This window comes from Diadema antillarum, unplaced genomic scaffold (assembly GCF_040938485.1).
Source record: "Diadema antillarum isolate AM-2024a unplaced genomic scaffold, OU_Dant_1.0 seq00000658_RagTag, whole genome shotgun sequence".
In the NCBI taxonomy this organism is placed as follows: Eukaryota; Metazoa; Echinodermata; class Echinoidea; order Diadematoida; family Diadematidae; genus Diadema; species Diadema antillarum.
The window spans coordinates 276,638-297,362 of record NW_027271570.1 but is presented as its reverse complement, the minus strand read 5'-3'; the positions used below and the strand labels follow the sequence as shown (position 1 = coordinate 297,362).

At 39.6% G+C, this 20,725-nt stretch overlaps 1 protein-coding gene across 1 annotated transcript in view; it reads left to right on the top strand.

Moving 5' to 3' along the window:
* The window catches only part of LOC139736611 (uncharacterized), a 46,444-nt gene that overhangs the window by 8,595 nt on the left and 17,124 nt on the right, over nucleotides 1-20,725 (top strand). Inside the window, exons 2-4 of the mRNA XM_071647357.1 lie at nucleotides 3,128-3,246; nucleotides 5,190-5,295; nucleotides 18,404-18,546. Coding sequence (XP_071503458.1) covers nucleotides 3,128-3,246; nucleotides 5,190-5,295; nucleotides 18,404-18,546 — 368 coding nt within the window. The remainder of the gene's footprint in view (nucleotides 1-3,127; nucleotides 3,247-5,189; nucleotides 5,296-18,403; nucleotides 18,547-20,725) is intronic.

Genomic DNA, 20,725 nt, shown 5'->3' with positions numbered 1-20,725 from the left:
AGCTCCATGGTTCCACCATGGAACGTCAATGCATGGGACTACACAAACTGCAACTGCCCCGTCGACTTCGAGCATATTCGATTTAACATGATTCTGAATTAATTATAGCTACAAATAGTGAATCTGCAGTGTAACAAATTGTTTAACATGTCATACCGTCGTTTAGTATGTAAATCACGATATGATACGACCGGCATGTAAACAAACACTGCACTCTCGACACGATCAACAATGGCCGTCACGCTGTCCCGAACAAACACAAAGACAAATAACAGCTGGCTTCACAACGGTATAGATAAAATGTACGCAATTGTACGCAGTCAACACTTACGTAAGATTGTAGTTTCAAATGTCAGCTTTACGGACAGATATTGAAATATGTTGAGAAATGTGAGGGATTTTTATTAAGAATTTTATTCTTAGGGTATGTACTTTACAAGTCACAAAGCATGACGACAATACACTGTACAGTACCTTCGCTGTTCATGGGCCGATTCAGTTCGTTCAAAGTGCACTGCACTCGGTATCTCCTCTGTTTTGCCTGTGGATATTATGCGCATGCGCGTGGTCTTCAGCAAAGTTTTGCGCAGCCATATGTTGTTGCAAGTCGAGTTTTCGACTCGATACAGCACTATATTGTATGTGCAATGTTGGTGAGTATGACGTCATTTTTGCGGCTCGGAGCATCGTTTGCCAAAGTATCCCCTGCGGGACGAGTTAAGCCGTCCCAGCGAGTGCGGTGCTTTGAAGTCTGTCAGAACTGACCGCTCGTAGTTGGGTTACGTAATATTGGTGGCCTTCGTTGTTACTCCATCTTTTTGGTAGCTCCATGATCATACAGTAGTTTGCACAAATGATGAAGGTGTCCAATAGGGGGACCTTACAGTTGGACTCAAGTATCTGAATTAACAATTCTTATATTTATGTTCTTGAAATATGGTGGCTGGATTTTGACCAAACTTGCCAAGAATCAAGGGGGGGGGGGAGGGGGTTATAGTTTGTGTAAATGGTGGTCGGCAACCCTAGGGGGTCTATAGGACAAGACCCAAATATCCCAAATTAGGAGGATGTTGCATATTGGGGCCTACACAGCAATCCCCAAATCTCAAGATTTTTTAAAAATTTTACGTCAGGTGGGGTGCCATGATAACAAAATGTGCTGCTCACATGTGAGCTAGACGTGCGGGTCTCTTGTTAGTTTTGTGTTGTTCTGTGCTCCATACACAAGTTTCCTTCCAAGTCCCAAGTTTGTAGCCTTGTGATGTTATGGTCACCTTACAGTTAGCATCCGGTGTCTGCTGGTTATGAATATCAATGTCGGTGGAATATTGTGTATGACATATCAGAAAGCTGATCCCTAGCCCTTTCTAAAGTCTGAATTTTGGTGAGGCAACAGTCTGCATTGTCTATTTAGTTTCCTTGCAGGAAAGCTGTGATGCATCTACATTCTGCAAGACACAGAACTTTGATAAAGGGTCTTGAGTATTTCACTTTTCTCATATAATGGGAATGTTATTAGGAATGGTTGGAGTACATGGTATGTACAACTGTATATCATACAGAGTATGCAGAGTCCTTGTGACTGCTGTGAGTCATCAGCCTGGGAATGCATGCATGGAGGGAAAAGGGTGGACGGACTTACACTGTACATCAAAAGTTTGTTGACACCATCATCTGTGTTGCAGACTTGAAACACAGTAACATTCCAAGTGCGTCTTCGGCCCTCGCACTAATTGATCCATAGATCTTCACTGTAATATGTACATTGTAGGCCTACATGCCACAGTACAGTGTGTCAAAATTGGTACAGTATAGTAGGGAAAGGAATGTCGAAAGAAGCTGTCTACAGTGATGTGTCTTTGCAATGGCAGTGTCTGATTACACAGTAACTCCTGATGATGATAATTGTGATCATATTTATTATAGTTGTTATCATCATCGTCATTGCGTAGACCTCTATTTACAGCCATTGTAGGGGATTGATCGAGAGAAGTATGTAGTATTTTGTGCAACAGCCATTTTGTACCACACACAGCATGTATTTGAGGCACAGACACTCTATACAGTGTAGGCCGTACTTCTTGTCAGTTTGTCTGTGTTGTAAAGCCCTGTGACTCTTGGGAAGGATGCAGGCGTGAAGTGTGACAGATGTGTAGTATACTACATAGCAATCCAGTTTTGCACACGAATGTCGCAATGATGATACCTCAGACACTCCTGTGGGTGCCTGCATATTATATTTGTGTCTCATGTTTTGCTCCTATTTCCTCCTCTGTCCGGGGGGGGGGGGGGGGGGGGGGGGGGGGGGGGGGGGGGGGGGGGGGAAACAATAGCAGAATGAAAACAAAGACATCAAAGTAGAAGGTTTGGGAGGAAGCCAATCTTGAGATTTTAGATTCTGTAATGCAGGACTTGCTGAATCTCCCCCTAGTGCCGCTGAAACAAAGAAACCAAGCTACTAGTAACCTCGTGCCCACAATACCAAATAAGTGCTCTTCACAGAAGCCTTCCACAAAATCATAATATCTCTGACCTCCATGCCTTGATGGCAAACACCAGAGGTGCCATGTAGAACTGTAAACAGAGTCTGATCACTGGCTAGAGATACTGTAGACTGTAGGCCTACATGACTCATTTCAGGTATGGACTTCATACTTTATCCTCCATTTGATAAGTCTCAGATTGATAAGAAAATTATAGTTGATTAGAAGAGCCCATGTCAAATTTGAGGGCACTGCTCAATAAAGACTATGAAAAAAATATAAATGCAGAACAAAGCACAATGCATATATTATGAGTAGCCTTTGTTTTGGCAGACACGACACAGTGCTTCCAGAAATAACTGCGCAATTTTGAAGTTCATCAAGTGTGCTTTGTAAATTCAAGTACAGTATAAGCAAATGAAAATGTGTCATTTTCTTACGTGTACCGGAAGAAAGAACAAAAAAAAATTTGCCCAGGGAAAGGATGGTAAAACCAGAGTGCACATGTTTATCAGTTTTAGTAGGATCAATTCAGTATAGTTTAGATATGAGAAAAACAACTGTCTTGTGTACAAAAGTAGTGTCTGTTGATATTCAGATTCGTTACTCTTGTCTGTCTTTTATATCGTATATTCATTCTACAGGTGGCTTTGCCTTGGTCTTTCTGGTAAAAGGTCGCAATGGAATGCACTATGCCCTTAAGCGGATGTTTGTCAACAATGACCAGGATTTGGTTGTCTGCAAAAGAGAGATCAAAATCATGGTGGGTATAAATTTTCATAAGTTGCAAACATACTGGTACCATTTCACAAAAGCTTAATGTGTATTCTGTCACAGTTGTATGTGGCAAGTAGACAGCATATTCAGTTTATGTGGTTTTTGGTTTGTTTTTTCCTTGGCAATCATGGTCAACTTTTAAATCATGAATGCAAGGTCTGTGAATATTGTTATTTTTTTTGACATTGCCTTCCACATCATTAAGCTAACCTGGGTCCATTGCCATTATTCTTACATTAATTTTGAAGACATATAAGAATACCATCAGGTGGTCATCTGAATGATTTACTGGGTCAATTGGCATGTCCATGACATGTCCACAATGGTTGCATTTGATTTTTTGTTTTTTGTTTGTCTTGTCTTGTCTTGTTTTGTTCATGTTTTTTTTTTCTCTCTTCATGAACGTTGTATTTGCCCAGTAACTGGACTGGACTGAACTGGACTGGACTGGACTAATTTACCCTTCACAATACACATTGATATTGCCCCACTGTAGGCTTGTGTGTTCTAGCCTCAATGAAATTACAGTCGATTGTGAAATGTCTAGTATTAAGTATTCATATCCTTTTTTGCTTTCTTCCATGTGGTAAATCTGTGTCCTTGTGACATGATAGATAGTACCATGTGCCATTTTACAATCCTCTTCCTCAAAAAAAAAAAAAAGATATATATGATCTGCTAGGAAATGGCAATTGCAGCCATCACATTGACCATGTGTATGCATCATTGGCAATTGTAGAGGCCAGTGTAAATTGCCTTGCACACCACAATATAGGATGTCATTTGTCAGCTCTGCATCAAAGTGAGTTCATGGAAAGTTGATAGCCTGTCACATTTTGTGTTACTTCTGTCAAATGGAAATTGTTCAAAGTAAATTGCAAAACACCCACATTTGGCCCTTCTGACCAGAATCGTGCCAACATGAACACTATTGACAGCTCTGTTGTGAGGCTTCAGTCAGTGCATGTTGCGGCATACTGAAGGTCGAAAAGTCTTGTTGCATGACCAAATAATCACAATTTGATCTTGGACGAGGAAGACCCTGTGCAGGAACTTACCTGTTATCAGGGGATTGTACTTGCTCAGGGCCACATCTTGAAGAACTAAATTACATTCAGTGGTTGCAGCGATCGATCGATCCCTATATGCATTTGTCCTAGAATTTGGTAGCCTGATTGCCAGACTGTGGTCTTCTTTTTTTTTCCCCTCTCTCTCCCTCGCTGCACCAAAGTACCTTATTCAATGTGAATACTTGTAACCTTATACGGAGAAATATATGAAAAGACAAGGGCTCATGGCACGGCTACCCATTTCAGCTCACATGGGGGGGGGGGGGGGGGAGGGGGGGTTTCAATTCTGAGCAAGATGCAACAGTAGGTCCAATGGAAACATTATTCACAAAATTGCATCCTGTAGACATTACTAATATTAAAGAATGATATAAAAGAAGGTCGAAAAGAAAATGATCCAGAACAAGTAGTGGTCATTTAGAAATATAGATCCCCTCCACCCTCCCCCCCCCCCCCTCACATTCACAATAATATTTGAGAAGCCTACTAGTGGCCCAGGAGCCAACAGCAGTGCAAAAACATGATAAAGAAATAAAATAGACTAATATCAATAAGTAAGCAAGAGAAAAAGGAGAGGAGGTAATTAGAATAAAAGAGGGAAAAAAAATCATATCACTCTTGATGAAAGTATGGCAGCATAAAATGTGGCACTTCAATTTGATAATTGCATGTAGCAGTGCCTTAAGATCCATCTGTCATGTCTTAATTGGTGGTAACTCCCATAGGTTTTCCTTCGGTCGTTACCAAACAATTTTTGCCAAAAATTTTGCCACTTTCTCATTATAGATGTCTGTTGTTATGTCAATGCATTTATTTCCTTTCCTTCAATATTTTTCCCCCTCCCTCTTGTGCATTTCAGTCGACGCTCTCTGGGCACAAGAACATCGTCCCGTACGTGGACTCCAGCATCACCCGTAGCAACAGCGGCGTGTACGAGGTCCTCATTCTCATGGAGTACTGCAGAGGTGAGCCTATGACGGTAGTGCCGTCCATCCCGAGGCTAATGGGTGGACGATAATTGCGCCGCTGTTGTCATGAAAAATGAAATGATGCCTGATGGGGTTGAAGATTCCCAGTACGGGGAAGGTCGGAAGGCAGTGGCACACTTTACCCACATTTTCTTTGTGCTGTTTTGACAGCCGTCATTAGATTATGATGCCGGCATTGCGCATGTTGTGAGAGTGCTAAAGAGTGTACTGAAATGTCCTGCTTTGCTTCCCGCATTAAAGGGAAGTCTCCAACTACACTGCTGCATGCATGTTACGAACCATCATAAGCTCTGAAAGCTCCTGATTTGGTCTACTTTAAAAACAAAATATAAAACAATAAAAAGAACAAAAATCCTGAAAGGTCATGTATTTTTGACAAGCCAGTCATTTTGATAAGATGAGACAAACCTGACTACAGTATTGATAATTGTGATGCCATGAAACAATGAAAATGAAATTGATCTTTTTGAAGGTTTCTCTTTATAATTCTCTAACTAAAGCAGTTTCGAATCTCCAAGTGGTTACCTTTATTATACCTGGCCTGGTCTGAAACAAAAATGTAATCTTGCTCGAAGGGGAAGTCTGTCAAAGCAGAGCATAGCAAAATCAAGAATTTGATCTTGATATATTAATCACATATTGCACGCTCCTTTCAAAATAAAAAGGGTAAGATATGGATGACTCATGAATAACTCACCTTGGGTTTGTGAAATGTTAACCCATTGAGGATGAGTCCTTAGTATACTCGGGCAAGTGTCTATGGGAAATGTGTGTTGTAGCAAAATCAGCCCATCCTCAACGGGTCAATTAAGAGACTTCAGTGGCTTCAAATCAGTCATTAGGAGGAAAAGTGTGACTTACAATGTACTAAGTAATCATAAGCAGTACTCTGGGCCAAATGGACAGCTCGGAGCCTCTAGATTTGTATCAGGGCAGCAGCAAGGTGCTTTATATGATTCTTGCCTTGAGAGTATCTAAAGGGGACCTTGTCATCAGTAGCATAGAAAGAGCTCACCAAGCCCTGAGCTGCTCATGAAGTCTGTGAACATATATGCCAGTGTTCCTCTCATATGTGACATTTTCCCCCGTCAGTGTGAACAGATTTCACACACAAATAATAGCTTTTTCTCCCGCTCTGATACAGAATGTTCAGCCTTGATATTATTTTTCTCATGGACTGAAGACATATTGATAACAATTCCCCTTGCCCTCATGACTGTCATTAAATTCAGTATACTGTTTGCCTTGGATAATGGTGGGTCAGCAGATTCAGTGATGCTCCAGTGGGTCAAGCTGGTCTCTTTTGTCCAACATGGTGACTCATCGAACAAGACCAGGTCTTGATGGATATTTCATGGTTCATTTCTCAGAAACCAATACACAAAGAGCTTTTGTATTACTTTTGCGTATTCCATTTGTCAGACCCTCACATCTTACACAGACTCCAATATAAAAGCCTATGCTTAGAAATGACAAGGCATCTTTCACAGCTGTTTTGTTCTCTGGTCATGGTATCTGCACTGCAGTACAATTAACTTGTACAGTGGGTTTTTTTTTTTTCAGAATTGCATAATATTATGACAAAATATGACAGCTATTGTTCACCTAACCAAGGGTACGACCAATCAGATTTGTGATGTTCATTACAACTTATTCATAGAGCAAATCAAAGCAGTAACACTCAAGAGGTGATTTTGCCCTGACTCCCCTCTCTTTCTCAACCCTCCTCCTCCTTACTCCCACCCCAGGAATATGGCACAGGCTTTCTTGCATGTGTTTTAGGCATTCGTGAGTCAGGTCCATCAACATTTATAATCATGTAGGCCTACATAACATAACCGTAGGTTACTTCTGACAGCCAGAAAGTTTGCTTGAGTCTTGCTTGATAAAGCAACAATTAACACTTGCTGACATGATTTCAAGGATTGAATATGCGTTGAGTAGGTACTGATGGATGGATGAGCATATTTATTGGTCCTCGGTGATCCCTGAATATGAATACATTAGCAAATTGGCCTACTCTCAGTGGCTAGATTCTATAGGTAAAATAATGGATTATGCTCATGGATTTTCCATGATGGATTGCCATTGCTGTCATATTTAATCCCCCCCCCCCCCCCCCCCGAGTTTGAGTGGGTGGTGTTCCTCCATAATTATAAAACAAGGCCAAGTTTGCATGCATATCAGAGGGTTTCCAGAGCATTCCAGGATGAAAAAGGGACGTCCTGGATGAGTGAAATGCAAACATGGGCAGGTCCTTGTTAGTGCCCATATGATTGAGAGAGCGTGGAAAGAGGACATATCATGTTATGGTCAGATCTTGAAATCATATTACTATTATATTTATATTTGTTTTGATTGCATCAGTATTTTTTGGTAGATCTGTTATGTACTGCCATAAACAAAAAGGGTTTCTATGATTTTTTTTTTTATTTGTAACTTGAGACCAGATGATTTAATGATGATCCCTACTTTTTATGCCATTCTCTTCCCTCCCCCCCCCCCCCAAAAAAAAAAAAAAGACCTTCTTGGCTGAAAGGAAATGGCTCTTCTGGAGAATTTGTTGCTTCTTTCTATGATTTAGATGGCATTCTCAAATGACTATGCTTTAAAATGTAAACAAGCCCCTATGCTTCATGAATAAGAGAAGGGGAAGCTGTGTTCAAGTGGGAAAGCCTGCGGATGCTCTTTTACCAGCACCATTTGAAAGTGGCTCAGTGTGTCCTTCTCCAGGTAAACATCCTAAATACACATGTAAGTGCAAGGAGGAGGTGGTGAAGGGTCGTCTGGTAACCTTTCAAGGTGGCAGTGTGTTTTGTCCGTGTGGAATTGTGCCTACGCTGTATCGAGAAATTGCGTCTCACGGGCCATGAGTGTTTGAGTCGATCAACAGTCTGCCCCGCCAGAAAAGAAATAGGAACTTGACACGAGGATATCCTGTATTTGATGCACATAACATATCACATGGTAGGCTGCGCAGCTTGACAAGACTGCTTTTGTATTTTGTATAGATTTAGCAGGATTCAGTCCTCACCTCTTCAGATGCAGAGTGTTGCTACTGCAAATGAACATGCGTTTTGCTTTCCCATTTTGAAGTGCCCTCAAAAGAGTTGGGTCCATATGCTTACCAGTGTGTCCATGATAGCTTGCCTTTGGGCATAGAGTCTTTTATTGCTTTCTGTGGATGTTGTGCATCAAATGATGTATGCAGCGTTCTACTAATCAGTGCTCTTCATGCCTCAAAACCTGGTGCACTATTGCCCACCTCTTTTCATACTGTTCCTCACTCTTTGAACCCACTCGCATCACCATAGATAATTCATTTCTCAACTGCCCGTGCCCTACTCTTTCTTCATCCCTTGCCACAAAAGTAAATTAATTTGGAATAGCTTTCTTATAAAATAAACAAACAAACAAACAAACAAACTAGCAAGTTATCAGCAATAATGAAAGACATATCTCCCACCCCACAGCCGTGATTAAATCCAACTGCATGATACATGTAGGTTTCCCCTAGATAATTTCAGAAGAGTAGCTGTCAGTTTGATGATAGGGTTTTTAAAGGGACTGTACAGTTCTGGTTGAGGTGAGGATTTAGCTTTTAGCGTTTTGCAAGATATTCAGAAACCACTCTATGATATGTCAAAGAGCATGCAATTCTAAGGGGAATCAAAAGTTTATTTGATGCAAATCGGTTTTGAAATGGCTGAGATATCCAAAAACAAGTTGAAACAAAGAGATCCTAATAAAAGATGTGGCCTGTCGCCTTTTATTAATATCACTTTTTTGATATCTCAGCCATTTGAAAACCAATTTTCAGCAAATAAACGTTGAATCCTTCTTAAAATTACATGCTCTTTCATATTTCATAAGAGGTTTCTCACTATCTCACTTAGGAATGTTATAAACCTGACTCCACACCTCAACCAGTACTGTACAGTCCCTTTAAAGGTTATGAAGGAAATTGCAATAGGAAATAAAGGTCATCCTTTATTAGTATTGCATTCATTTAATTTCATGATTAAGGTGTCGGATTCTGCATGTACGTGTATCATTGCGAACCTAAGCACCTATAGACAGAATTATGATTTGTTATTGATCTAGGAAGTTTCGATTCCAGCATTCAATGTCGTTGTCTCGATTCAGAGTGAGCTCACTCAAATTTGCATGTGTTGGTAAGAAATACATGTAGAATGTTGTGGCACACTTATAGGCCTACCCTTTTCATGAATTTTTGTACACAGTGGAAGCGCATTTGAGATTGTGTTTACATCTGTGACAAATTGGGATGGCTAACTTTAATGCACTTGAGGGGCTCAAAGAAAATTGTCTGAAATGCACAGATAACACAGACAGGATAACTTAATAGTTGATTGCTCAAAATTGCTTTGAATGCTGTGATCACTTTGTGTACTTGTTTGCTTGGATGGTACAGTGTATGACCATTTTGCCATCCAGTACATTTCCTGCAAATTGGAATGAGAAAACATTGATTATTTATATGCCTCATTAAAAGTTTGAATACCAGGTCCTGGAAAATGAGTATGGACTCTCAGAGAGCTGTGTATTAACCCACATCTTCGAAACGAAATGCATTGAAAATGGATTAAACTCTCCAAATCAGGAAACTGACCAGGATATTGTGTATTGTATTTCTACACATGGTAACTTAACAACAAAGCACTAGATATGTTTAAGTATGATTTGTCCTGTTTTCCATGTATTTTATTAGGCCTTTCTTAGTATCAAGAAATGTGAGCATGCAGCTCTATTTGTTTACGAGTGGAAATTAAAAGCATCCTACAGTACTGGGTCACAGAGCAAGAGAAAAATATTTTCTGCAGCTGCTATGTATCATATTACATTTTTTTTTTTCAAATCACCATGCGAAAGGAAAACCGATGCACTGATATAAGTTTCTGTGTCATGCATTTTTGCTAAATGTTTGTAGTGCCTTACGAAAGGTTTTGTTTTTCACGTTTAATAGAAAGTTGACCGAAGGCATCTGTTTTCAGGAATCCAATGCTGCTACATGTGCTGGTACACGTGCAGATTTATATGGAGCATATTCAATTTGATGTGCCTACCAGTGGTAATATGTTTAAACTAATAATAGTAAATATATGTTTGCTCCATTGTATCTGAAGTAAATGCTCTGAAATGTATAAATGTCACAGAACCATTGTCCAGATTTTCCATCTGAGAAACATTTTTAAAACCTCCCATTTTATTTTGTTGTCGTTGCTGTTTTTGTAGTTTTGTTGTCCGTCATATGCTGCTCAGAGGGATATGCACTGCAAGAGAAGCATCAAAAGACAAAAGTCCTTCATGTAGTGTACATGTATAGACTTCATTATAATTGAAGCCTGGTGAGCAGACTCGATTTTTAATTGAAGCTTCGGATGTCAAGTGTACCGTGTGGCCGGTAATAGCTGGAAGTAATCATTCCATGTACTGTGCATAGGAGAAAGCAATCTCACGCCATGCACATATACAGCATGGCACCAGCTAATTGGTAATCCCTAATTCTTGGGCAACCTGTCTCCCGTTTCACCCTTTAAAGATTAATCCCCTGGCTGCCTTGCCTCAAAAAGGTTATGCACCCTTCTTCATGGTGCCAGCCACCCAATCCAGCCCGGAGTGTTTGTGTACGCATCTTTGGTTTAATACCTCAATGAGGAGAAAAGGAGATTGCATTTGCCACAACACTTCTGGGAATCCCAGGCCTCCATTGAGTCGATATGTCTGGTCTGGCAGGAGCACCCCTAGCAGTAGCAGCCTGCTTCTATCCATCTCTCACCTTACGTGTCCCCAAAAAGAGGGATTTCTACATCTGTGACCTGTGTCCTTTTTCCAGAATCCCGATTTACTACATCAGATGTTCTCTCTTTGATCCAGTGTGTGTGCTCTTTTTATGGCATACCCATGGTAGTACACTTTATCAGCTCAACTACATATATAATATACCAACCATGAACTCACAGATTCATCAGCACAGTAGAGGCTTAAATCGTGTGTCTTGAATTCCCTGTCTATTTAAACTCTATAAAGCACGAAGATATTCACAGCGTCGACCACTGCTCACCGTAGGAAACGGTGAATTTCCCTCTCATGGTGGTGCTAAAGCTGCAGGGTAGGAAGTGTGATACAGGGGATGAAACGAACCTGACCACACAAAATTTACATATTGTAGGGATGGCTACAATGTATGACCTTCATATATGCTTGTAAGCTAACGGGGTAACCCATTATCAGTGGTCATGTATTAGAAATGTTTTTTGGCTACATGTATGTAACAGGATACCGGCGCATCATATGCCATGTAAATTTTGCATGTATTACAATGTTAAGTACCCATAAACATTGTAGGCCCTATGCATATATATAGTATGTGTTGTTGAGGTGGGTCATTTGTTTGCCTTGTCTCCAGTTTTCAGTTTCGATAGGTGATATGAAAGGAGCCCAAGTATACAGTATTTTGTCTGTCATGTTTGAGGTGGAGAAGGGGTTTGAAGCCATTTTTTGTCTGAGGAATTTTTGAAATTGTTTTACGGGGCTATGCTTAGAACTACTCTTGAGGTTGCTCTGTGCTGAATAGCATGCCTAGGGATTCAGTTGTCACACTTAAAGTTCACAATTTAAAATGTTTCTACTATAAAACAAAACAATGAAGACCATAAACCATTGCATCAGTGTGTGTATTATCTCTCATGACCTTTATGGTCAGATGCACTAAATTAACTCACATTTTGCAATAAACAAGTCATTTTGCGCAATCTTTGATATGCAAGCAGTGGATAGTGCTTCATGCAGTTCCACTTCGTATTCATCATTATGTTGCACATTGGACTTTGTATTGGGAGCTGCATTCAATATATTATCCATCCTCTATCTTTGTTGATAACTAAGGAATGGTTGTCTACTGTACAGACCATGACAACTGAATCATCAAAACTTCTGTCCCTCGAACACTAGGGTGATGGAAAGACAATGACAAACACAAGTCTCACATAATGTCAGCAAGCATCTATTATGTACTTTTAGTATCGAAGTACTCTTAGTAGTCAATATGCCCCTAACTACAATAGCTTCATACAGTTAGTGGTAAAGAGGCCCTTGCTTAATCAGGAAGGGTTGGGAGACAAGTTTTCTCTCCTTCAACCCATTCACGACCAATAGCGAGTTAACTCGCTGGAATACATGCCTGTCTATGATCTTGAATATAAGCTGAGCTGTATGCTGCCCTCGTGCCGCAAAAGTTGGGCCATTTGTGTGTTTGCTGCATCCACTTTATATAGATACCAAATACGATAGGGGGTTACCATTGAAAATTCTTGCGAAAATTGTCAACAAAGCTCTCCTTCCCCTCAAATTCATGCTGTGCTTCGCTAGTGTAGTGTAATTGCATGTGAGTCTATGGGAGCTCTGCGGTATCGTAAGTTCAAGCTACCAGTTCTGATTTTCTAGACTGAATATTTATTTTTCTATCGTCTCCAGAGTAAAATAAAGCTGATAGCGTAAAAACCTGATTAGCAGAGAATATCTTTTATACAGGAATATTCCTCATTCGTGGCTTGTGAGAAGACTTGACTTGACAAGCAGTTTGCATTGAGCATGCTGCTAAACATATTTATGAGTGAAACCCTGTATTTGAGCATAACATCAAACCATGCACAGTTATTTCACCCATTGATATCCAGAGCAGCAAGTACACACACTACAACACACATAAACGAAAGGATGATTAAGAAAATGACACAGTAGTCATACAATTTGTACAGACATGTCTCTAGAGGTAATACATTTCCCAATGTAATCCTGTGCAGAGTTCACAATATGTATGAAGTCACAATGCCTTTGACTCTGCCGATGCTGAGAAAGAGGCAACACACCTAACTTGAACATGTTTCTATTACACCATTCAAGCGATCAATGCATACAGCCTGTACATACACATATAGTGAGTTATGAACACATTTGCTTTTTTGACATTCCTTTTCCGATCACCCCTACTTTCTCCTCTGTCACACACACAACATGTACATATTATGCACAGCTAAGAGAGAGAGAGAGAATGGATTTCACATGGGGAAGGTGACTCTTCATACTCATACCAAGGAGCTTCAAGCTCCTTGCTCACTCCAGGGAGGAGGGAAGAGTCTCTTCCCACCTCCCTGCCCACACTGAAGTGGGGCAAGTGCATACACGTGCATATGTGAGTGGACGTGGAAGCTCATGGCACTCATCGTGATTACCAACACACGGTCCTACTGCCCAACACAAATATCTAGACTACAAAGGGCAGAATTCGCTTGGAAATAACCCTTCTCATAAGGAAATTAAAGTACATCCCTATGACTATTTCTAAGGATTTAGTTATGATTTTAGACATTAAAGATGTAGAGTTGACGTGTTACATTCGAGTGTATATATCCTGGTAAAGCAGTTTGTGGTTCAGAGTACGTCAAAATAATATAGATTGTACATGTATAAAATATTTTGTTACATCAAAGTTTGTTGTGCTTTAAAAAAAAAATGATTTTCTTGTCAAAGCAGTTTCCAATTATCGGGTGAGCAATGTTACATATTAAAAAAAATGGAAATGATTTGGATGTGGATGTTCAACCCTGAAGAGAGCATGGTACAATATTTTGGCAGCTACATTCTGGCCAGGCAATGATATTTGACCTCGCTGCAGCTGATTGACTCATCAGAATGTGGTAATAATTGATGTTGAGACTCTAATATGGGAGTAGTGCCAAAACTCATTCTTCACTCATGCTCTGGTACGTGGAATATGATATTGGGTTCTGGTATGATCTATTTTCAGCTTTTTGTCCAGGCAGAGGAAGTTGGTAAAATACACACACACACGTTGTGTGTGTTGGAGTATGACTTTTGCTTTTCAGAAAAGCAAACATCCATAATTAGTGGGCATTTCAGTCAGCCGCTTTTCAGACAAAACTATATCTTTACATCAATCAGCACTATTTTTTTTTAATCTAATGCCTAGAGAACAATGTTGAGGATTCTATGGTCTGAATACTGGTATGATAAGCATATCATTTTCTTAGAACTAGATCCAAAGTATAACTACATGTGATATGCAATATGTAGGACATGGGACTAAGGGGGGGGGGGGGAGAAATTGCAATGAACTTTATCCAAAGGGTTCTTTCAGAACAGTTTGTCTTCTATGAGTTTATATTCATTGTTTGCTGAAGTACAATTACATGTGATATGCAATATGTAGGACATAGGACAAGGTGGCGGTGGTGGGGGGGGGGGGGGAGGAATTGTCATGAACTTTATCCAAAGGGTTCGTTCTATGAGTTTATATTCATTGTTTGAAGAAGTGTGGCTAAATAAATAACATTTAATGCTTTCATGAAAATGCACTCCAACATAAAGACCAATTAAAGAATTTAGATTTGACAAACCAAAGTCATATTAAAGTGTTTATAATTCCTCATATGTCATATGCATGGTAGTAGTTTTATAATGTAGTTTCTGATCTCTCTCGGCAGTAAATGAATTCTTTCTCCTTAGATGTGTTTGATTTGATGCCCAAAGTCCTACAGAGGGTTTATAACCATTTAAGAAAAAAAAAATCGGATGGGGGGGGGGGGGGGGGGGGGGGAATGGATGTCTTGTCAGAAAAAAAAAAATGTGATTTTGGGTTGTTGTTGTTGTTGTTGTTTTTGGGGGAGGGGCTTTTTAATGCATGGTGGTTTAATTACTTTTGTTCGGTGTGAAATGCCCTGATTTCTCAGAACACCTCTCTCTCACTACCTTTTCCTCTCTCTCTCCCTCCCATGCCCGTGCCATTTCCCTCTATTACAGTCCTGTACTTTTTTCCCCCTATAGATGTGTGTGTAATGGGTCCGATGCTCCGTGTAAGATAAGCCACGTGGAAGCAAAAGCGTGTCGTGGTCTCATATGAGGGGAGACATGCTAATACATGCATGACGACAGATTGTGGTGGGCTGCTTTACTGCACTCTCTGGGATGCCCAGGTACAGCGTGAGGCGCTGGTGCAGTGGACTGGGGGGAATCTGGCAGTGCTACTGCTAAGGATGGATTACCACGGTGAAAAGGGTTATTGCACCGCCAGGCAGCAGGGATTTGGGGTTGTGGCAAAGATGAGCAGGGGAGGGGTGGCGGGGAAAAGTGGATGGGATCGGGTGGGTGTGTCAGGTTTATGCCTACTATGTATGAACTAGAGGTAAATGATAGACATTTGAGATATGGGGGAACTGTGCTGTGATTTCATGCATTTGAACATTGTGAAGAGAATATTCATTGAAAATTTGGTAATTTCCAAATGGGAAAAGGGGGAAGGAAACAAAAGATAATTGCAAAAATATTAGACAGAAACAAAGTTGTACTTTACATATTTTTGTACTTTACAAAGTTGTACTTCACAAGTTGTACTTTACAAAGTTGTACTTTACAAAGTTGTACTTTACATTATATTTTTATGCTTCTAAAATGTTAGAATAGACCTGAATGTGCAGATATAAGCTAGATACATATTTCCAGGTTTTTCATATTTGCCCTTATGTAGTTTTCATGAAAGTGAATCCAAATGATTCAAAAAAAAAAATCATATGATGAAAAATATCTTTTTATAAATATGAAATATTGTATACGTACAGTGCAAGTGCTTGCCACAGATCACATTCAAAGCGAAAAGTGGACAAGCTTCATCATGTAGAGCTTACAATGTACTGTCTACTCAGCAAATCATCCATACAAATGTACTGAAGAACCGTGGTAGTGAATCAGGAAGAAAAAGCTGTAAAAATATGGGTACATGTTTGATGTATCCCAGTTAGTTCCCCAAAGTCAGTAGATACATGACATTTGTATAGGTATATAGAGAGATATAGGCACACACATAGATTTACACTTGTATGTTCATAGAAATTGGAAGAAGAATGATTTGAAGGGAATATCAAGGCAGTTAATGATCATCTGATAACACTACCTCACAAGTTTATTTTGTTGAAATCTGTTGTTTTCGGGTGGGTTTTGTATATTGTTTACTCTGGTGATTGATTGATCTCCTACCATAATTGTAATTTTGGGGAAAAATGTTAATCATATGTAAAAAGAAATTAATGGAACACAATAAATATCAAGGCAGTTATGTCTTTTCTTATAACTTACTCTTTTTCCCCCCTGTTTGTTGATGAAGGAGACTGTCTTATCTGTGTAATCTAATTCACAGGATTAGCTATCTCACCAATAGATTGTAAAGATGTGTATTTATTCATCAAATTTCTAGTTTGTCCTAGTTTTTAGCTCTCACGTCTCTGCTATCTGATATTGATGCAGCTTTGACTATTCTAGCTTTATGCCGGATATTGTGAAATATAACTTCAAGTGCTTAGAACTTGAGCAATGCCAAGTTAGCATTCATTTGCGGATAGAATGTTGGGTTTTTTTCTCCTTCTGGAGTACATATGGAAAAAGAAAGAAAGAAAAAATTAAACAAAACCCTAGGAATTTATCACCCTTTAGGCAGGAACCAATTACTAGTTCTTCAAAAATATCCCCTCCCTAACCTCAGTTATTATCCATAAATGTAGTTTAAATCTGTGTATTGGGTATGATAGTTAAGATCAACACCTATCCTAGCTAGTCAAGGACACAATTTATACAAAAACTGTTCTCAGATTATTCTTTTACTTTCTATTATATTTTTCAGTTAGCATAAAAGTGACAAAACAAACAAGTAAACAAAACCAAACAAAAGAGTTAACTTGTCTGTGGTAAACCTTGTAACCCTCTCTTTGTAGGTCATTGCAAGTTGCACTATGGGGAAAAAAAAAATCCTGAAGAGAATAGAAAAAGAGGTACAAGGTATTAGACCTAAAGGAGCATTGAGCTTTAATTAGCTTGTTTTAATTTTAATTTTGTAGTATTGCACATAGTATCTCAACGCTTTGCAGGGCATCTTTTATTCCCTTGAAAGACAGTGGCCTTAATCAGGGATGAGGTTTATGTGATAAAATGCCATGGCTAGTGTATATTGTGAGCAGTCCTCGGCTGGCATGAATGCATTGTGCTTTTAATCTTGAGTGTAAGGGTAGCAAGTGATGAACTTCTTGAATGACAGTTGCCTTTATTATAGATGGGATGGATTCATGATAGTATCTCCACGCTTTGCAGGGCATCTTTTATTCCCTTGAAAGACAGTGGCCTTAATCAGGGATGAGGTTTATGTGATGAAATGCCGTGGCTAGTGTATATTGTGAGCAGTCCTCGGCTGGCATGAATGCATTGTGCTTTTAATCTTGAGTGTAAGGGTAGCAAGTGATGAACTTCTTGAATGACAGTTGCCTTTATTATAGATGGGATGGATTCATGATTCCATGAGCAGCATTCATAGCCAGCTTGAGAAGGTTGATTCTTCGCCTCAAATTGACACGGTTGCATGAGCATTTTGAAGAAGCCTTGCTGACGGCTGTCCTTCAGTATTACATGATATGAAGAAATTTCCATTAGTTTTATCAGTGCTGAAAAGGAAAGCTCATGTTTTTACATGTAAAAAAAACACCTGTGTATAAAGTGATGTTATGCATGAATATTCTGAGTGTATCCTCACGTTTGTATGATGTATGTCCCTTTTGAGCTAGACATGGAAATTACTTGAGGATATACTAGATAGTTGACACAAAACATGAATAGGGACTTTTTGTTTGAAGCTCATGATGTTTATTTAAATGTATTCTCTATCAACAAGACCCTTTAAAGCATGATGTTATCCTGTGTTTTAGTTGTGCAACCAAATTGCACATTTACACTTTAGGCATGTTACCTACTGTCTGTACCTTTGTACGTACAAGTACTATGACCTCTTCTTGCATCCTGCCGATGTTGTGTTAAGCTCCACCAAACTGAATTATTCATTATATTCAATGAGATCAAATGAAAATGTATGATCTATCCTTTTGATAATATTTTGATTAGAGTGATTTGCACTGTGTCACATGAAGTGTGCATGCTGGTCTGCAGATTCCTTCTGTCTCAGTGAGTGTGTGTGTGTGTTTTTTTTTTTTTCATTCATTATATGCAGATGGACATGTGGTACAACAGATGAACGAGAGGCTGTCGGTGGGGTTCACAGAACAGGAAGTGCTGAAGATATTCTGCAACGTGTGCGAGGCTGTGTCCAGACTCCATCACTGTCAGACACCCATCATCCACAGGGATCTTAAAGTGAGTACTCACCTCTGCCTTGCTATTTTTAACCCCTGCCAAGGAGTTTATGTTTGTTGGAGTTAGTTTGTTTGTTTGTTTGTCTGTTTGCAAAATAACTCGAAAAGTTATGAACAGATTTAGAAGAAACTTACTGGAAAAAATGATAATGACACAAGGAACAAATGATTGAATTGTGGTAGCGATCCAAGAAATTTCTGTGAATTTTTGAAGGATTTTTTATTTTTCGGCAAATAGGGTCAATGAGTTTGGGAGGTCAAGCTGTGCATATCTGAGGTTTGCATACGCACAACAAAGCTTGTACTCTGCTCAAGGCGCCGTGCAGCTGGAAGCTGATGAGGTATTATAAACACAAGGCTTCTTTATTAGTGGTATTGGGAAATAGGGTGATTTTCAGTGTGCGTGTATGGGTGGAAATGAGATGCTCAACAGAGGTCTACACTTTGAGATTTGTTGTATAATTGTTTCATTGCTATTTTTGCTTTTCTTTCACAACTTTTCATTTTATCAATAAACTAAGAGGTGTTTCGAGCTAGCATAGTGCAGTACAGAAGGTATCCAGTCACGGGTTAATTAGCACAGTCAGACAAAGGCCCTGTTTAATCAACAGAAATGAAGGATAATACATTTCATTACCACACAGACTTATGATAGAAATCAAGTATATAATCAATTATAGCTCTTCATAAAACAGGGCCAAAGTGTACTGACGATTGCCATCAAATAAGGCAGGAGACATAGAAGAATATATTTCACCATCTGACAACAACAACAACAAAAATCATCTTCCTTTTAAGGACAGGTTCAAGAGTAGAAATAAACCAACACAAACTGGCTGTCCAGCAAGAATACTGTTTGCTGGTCTCTAGAACCTATTTTTAACACACAAATTCCTGTGCAAGCGTTGTGAAGCAGGACCTTCCTTCCTGTATGCCTGGGGAGACTTTCAGCTGTGGGGAGAGATGCTGCTGGTGATGTGGAACAACATTCCTGGGGTCCTGCCCCACCAAGAATTGCTGAGAGATGTTAAACCATCCTTTATGAGATGTCCCTTTTTTGTCATCTTCGAGTTAGATTGTGGTTATTTCATAATTATTGAGGTTGCCTCTTAATGGACTGGACACGGAAAAAATTGGAATGCGAATAATTTTCAGAACATGAACATTTCTCTAGAACGATGGAGAGGTGGTATTTTGACACCCTTTTCTGAAAGCCAGAACCCGATCTGATGGCGAAATTTGGGGGACCCAAATTATATCAAAGCCGATTTTCATCAAATAAACTTTCAATTCCCCTTAGAATTGTATTCTCTAGAGTAGTGTCTAAATATCTCACAAAATGTCAAAAGCTGAATCCTCACTCAACCAATACTATCCTTTTGAGGGGAAAAAAACCCTGAAAGTCACAATCTGTCATACTGAGAGTGATCGGAATACTGATCGTCCTTAACATTATGAATTTGTGTGTAGCGGAGTATTCATTCGCTGGGACTCTTTATGACATTCTATGAAGCAGATGTCTGGATTATACAGTATTCACTGTGACAGGGGAAAAAATGCCCCTGTGTATGATGATGCATTCTCAGCGAAAAAAAAAAAAAATGAAAAGGAATAGCAACGACATTTCAGCATTGACCATGTTGGAGCCATTGCAATGCAAAACCTTGTGTTCCAAAACCCTGCCATTTGTTTCTTCCTAACCTCAGTCTCTGCTGGCTGCAATGTTATGGAAGGTATTGTCAGGAACAAAAGAGAGCTGTCATTTCCAAATCTGTATTGCATTGCTGATGAGTGCTTGGCCGCATGTTGAGACTTTGTCACTCTTCCAGGAAGTTCAGAAGAACAAGCTACCTGCAGTTCAAATTATCTCTTTGCCACTACCAAAGTACATTTGTATTGTTGATTGTTTTAGAGTGGCCTGTGTGTTATCTGGGAACAGGGAAGAGATAATGCATCCTAAATTGTACATCGTAGCCAGGATGGGAAAGAAGCCTTAGCTAGGCAGCGCTGCTCTCATGTGCTGTGAGTGCCTTCCACGGCTTTGTTTGCTGATCACATTTGTGTTTACCCACTATCTGCATAATGGAATCACCGCCTTGCATTCTGTGTGTCCAAGTAGAGATTGTGGGTGTGTTACTAAGGTTTGTCTGCTCTCATATGGTTGAATCTATTTATTATAG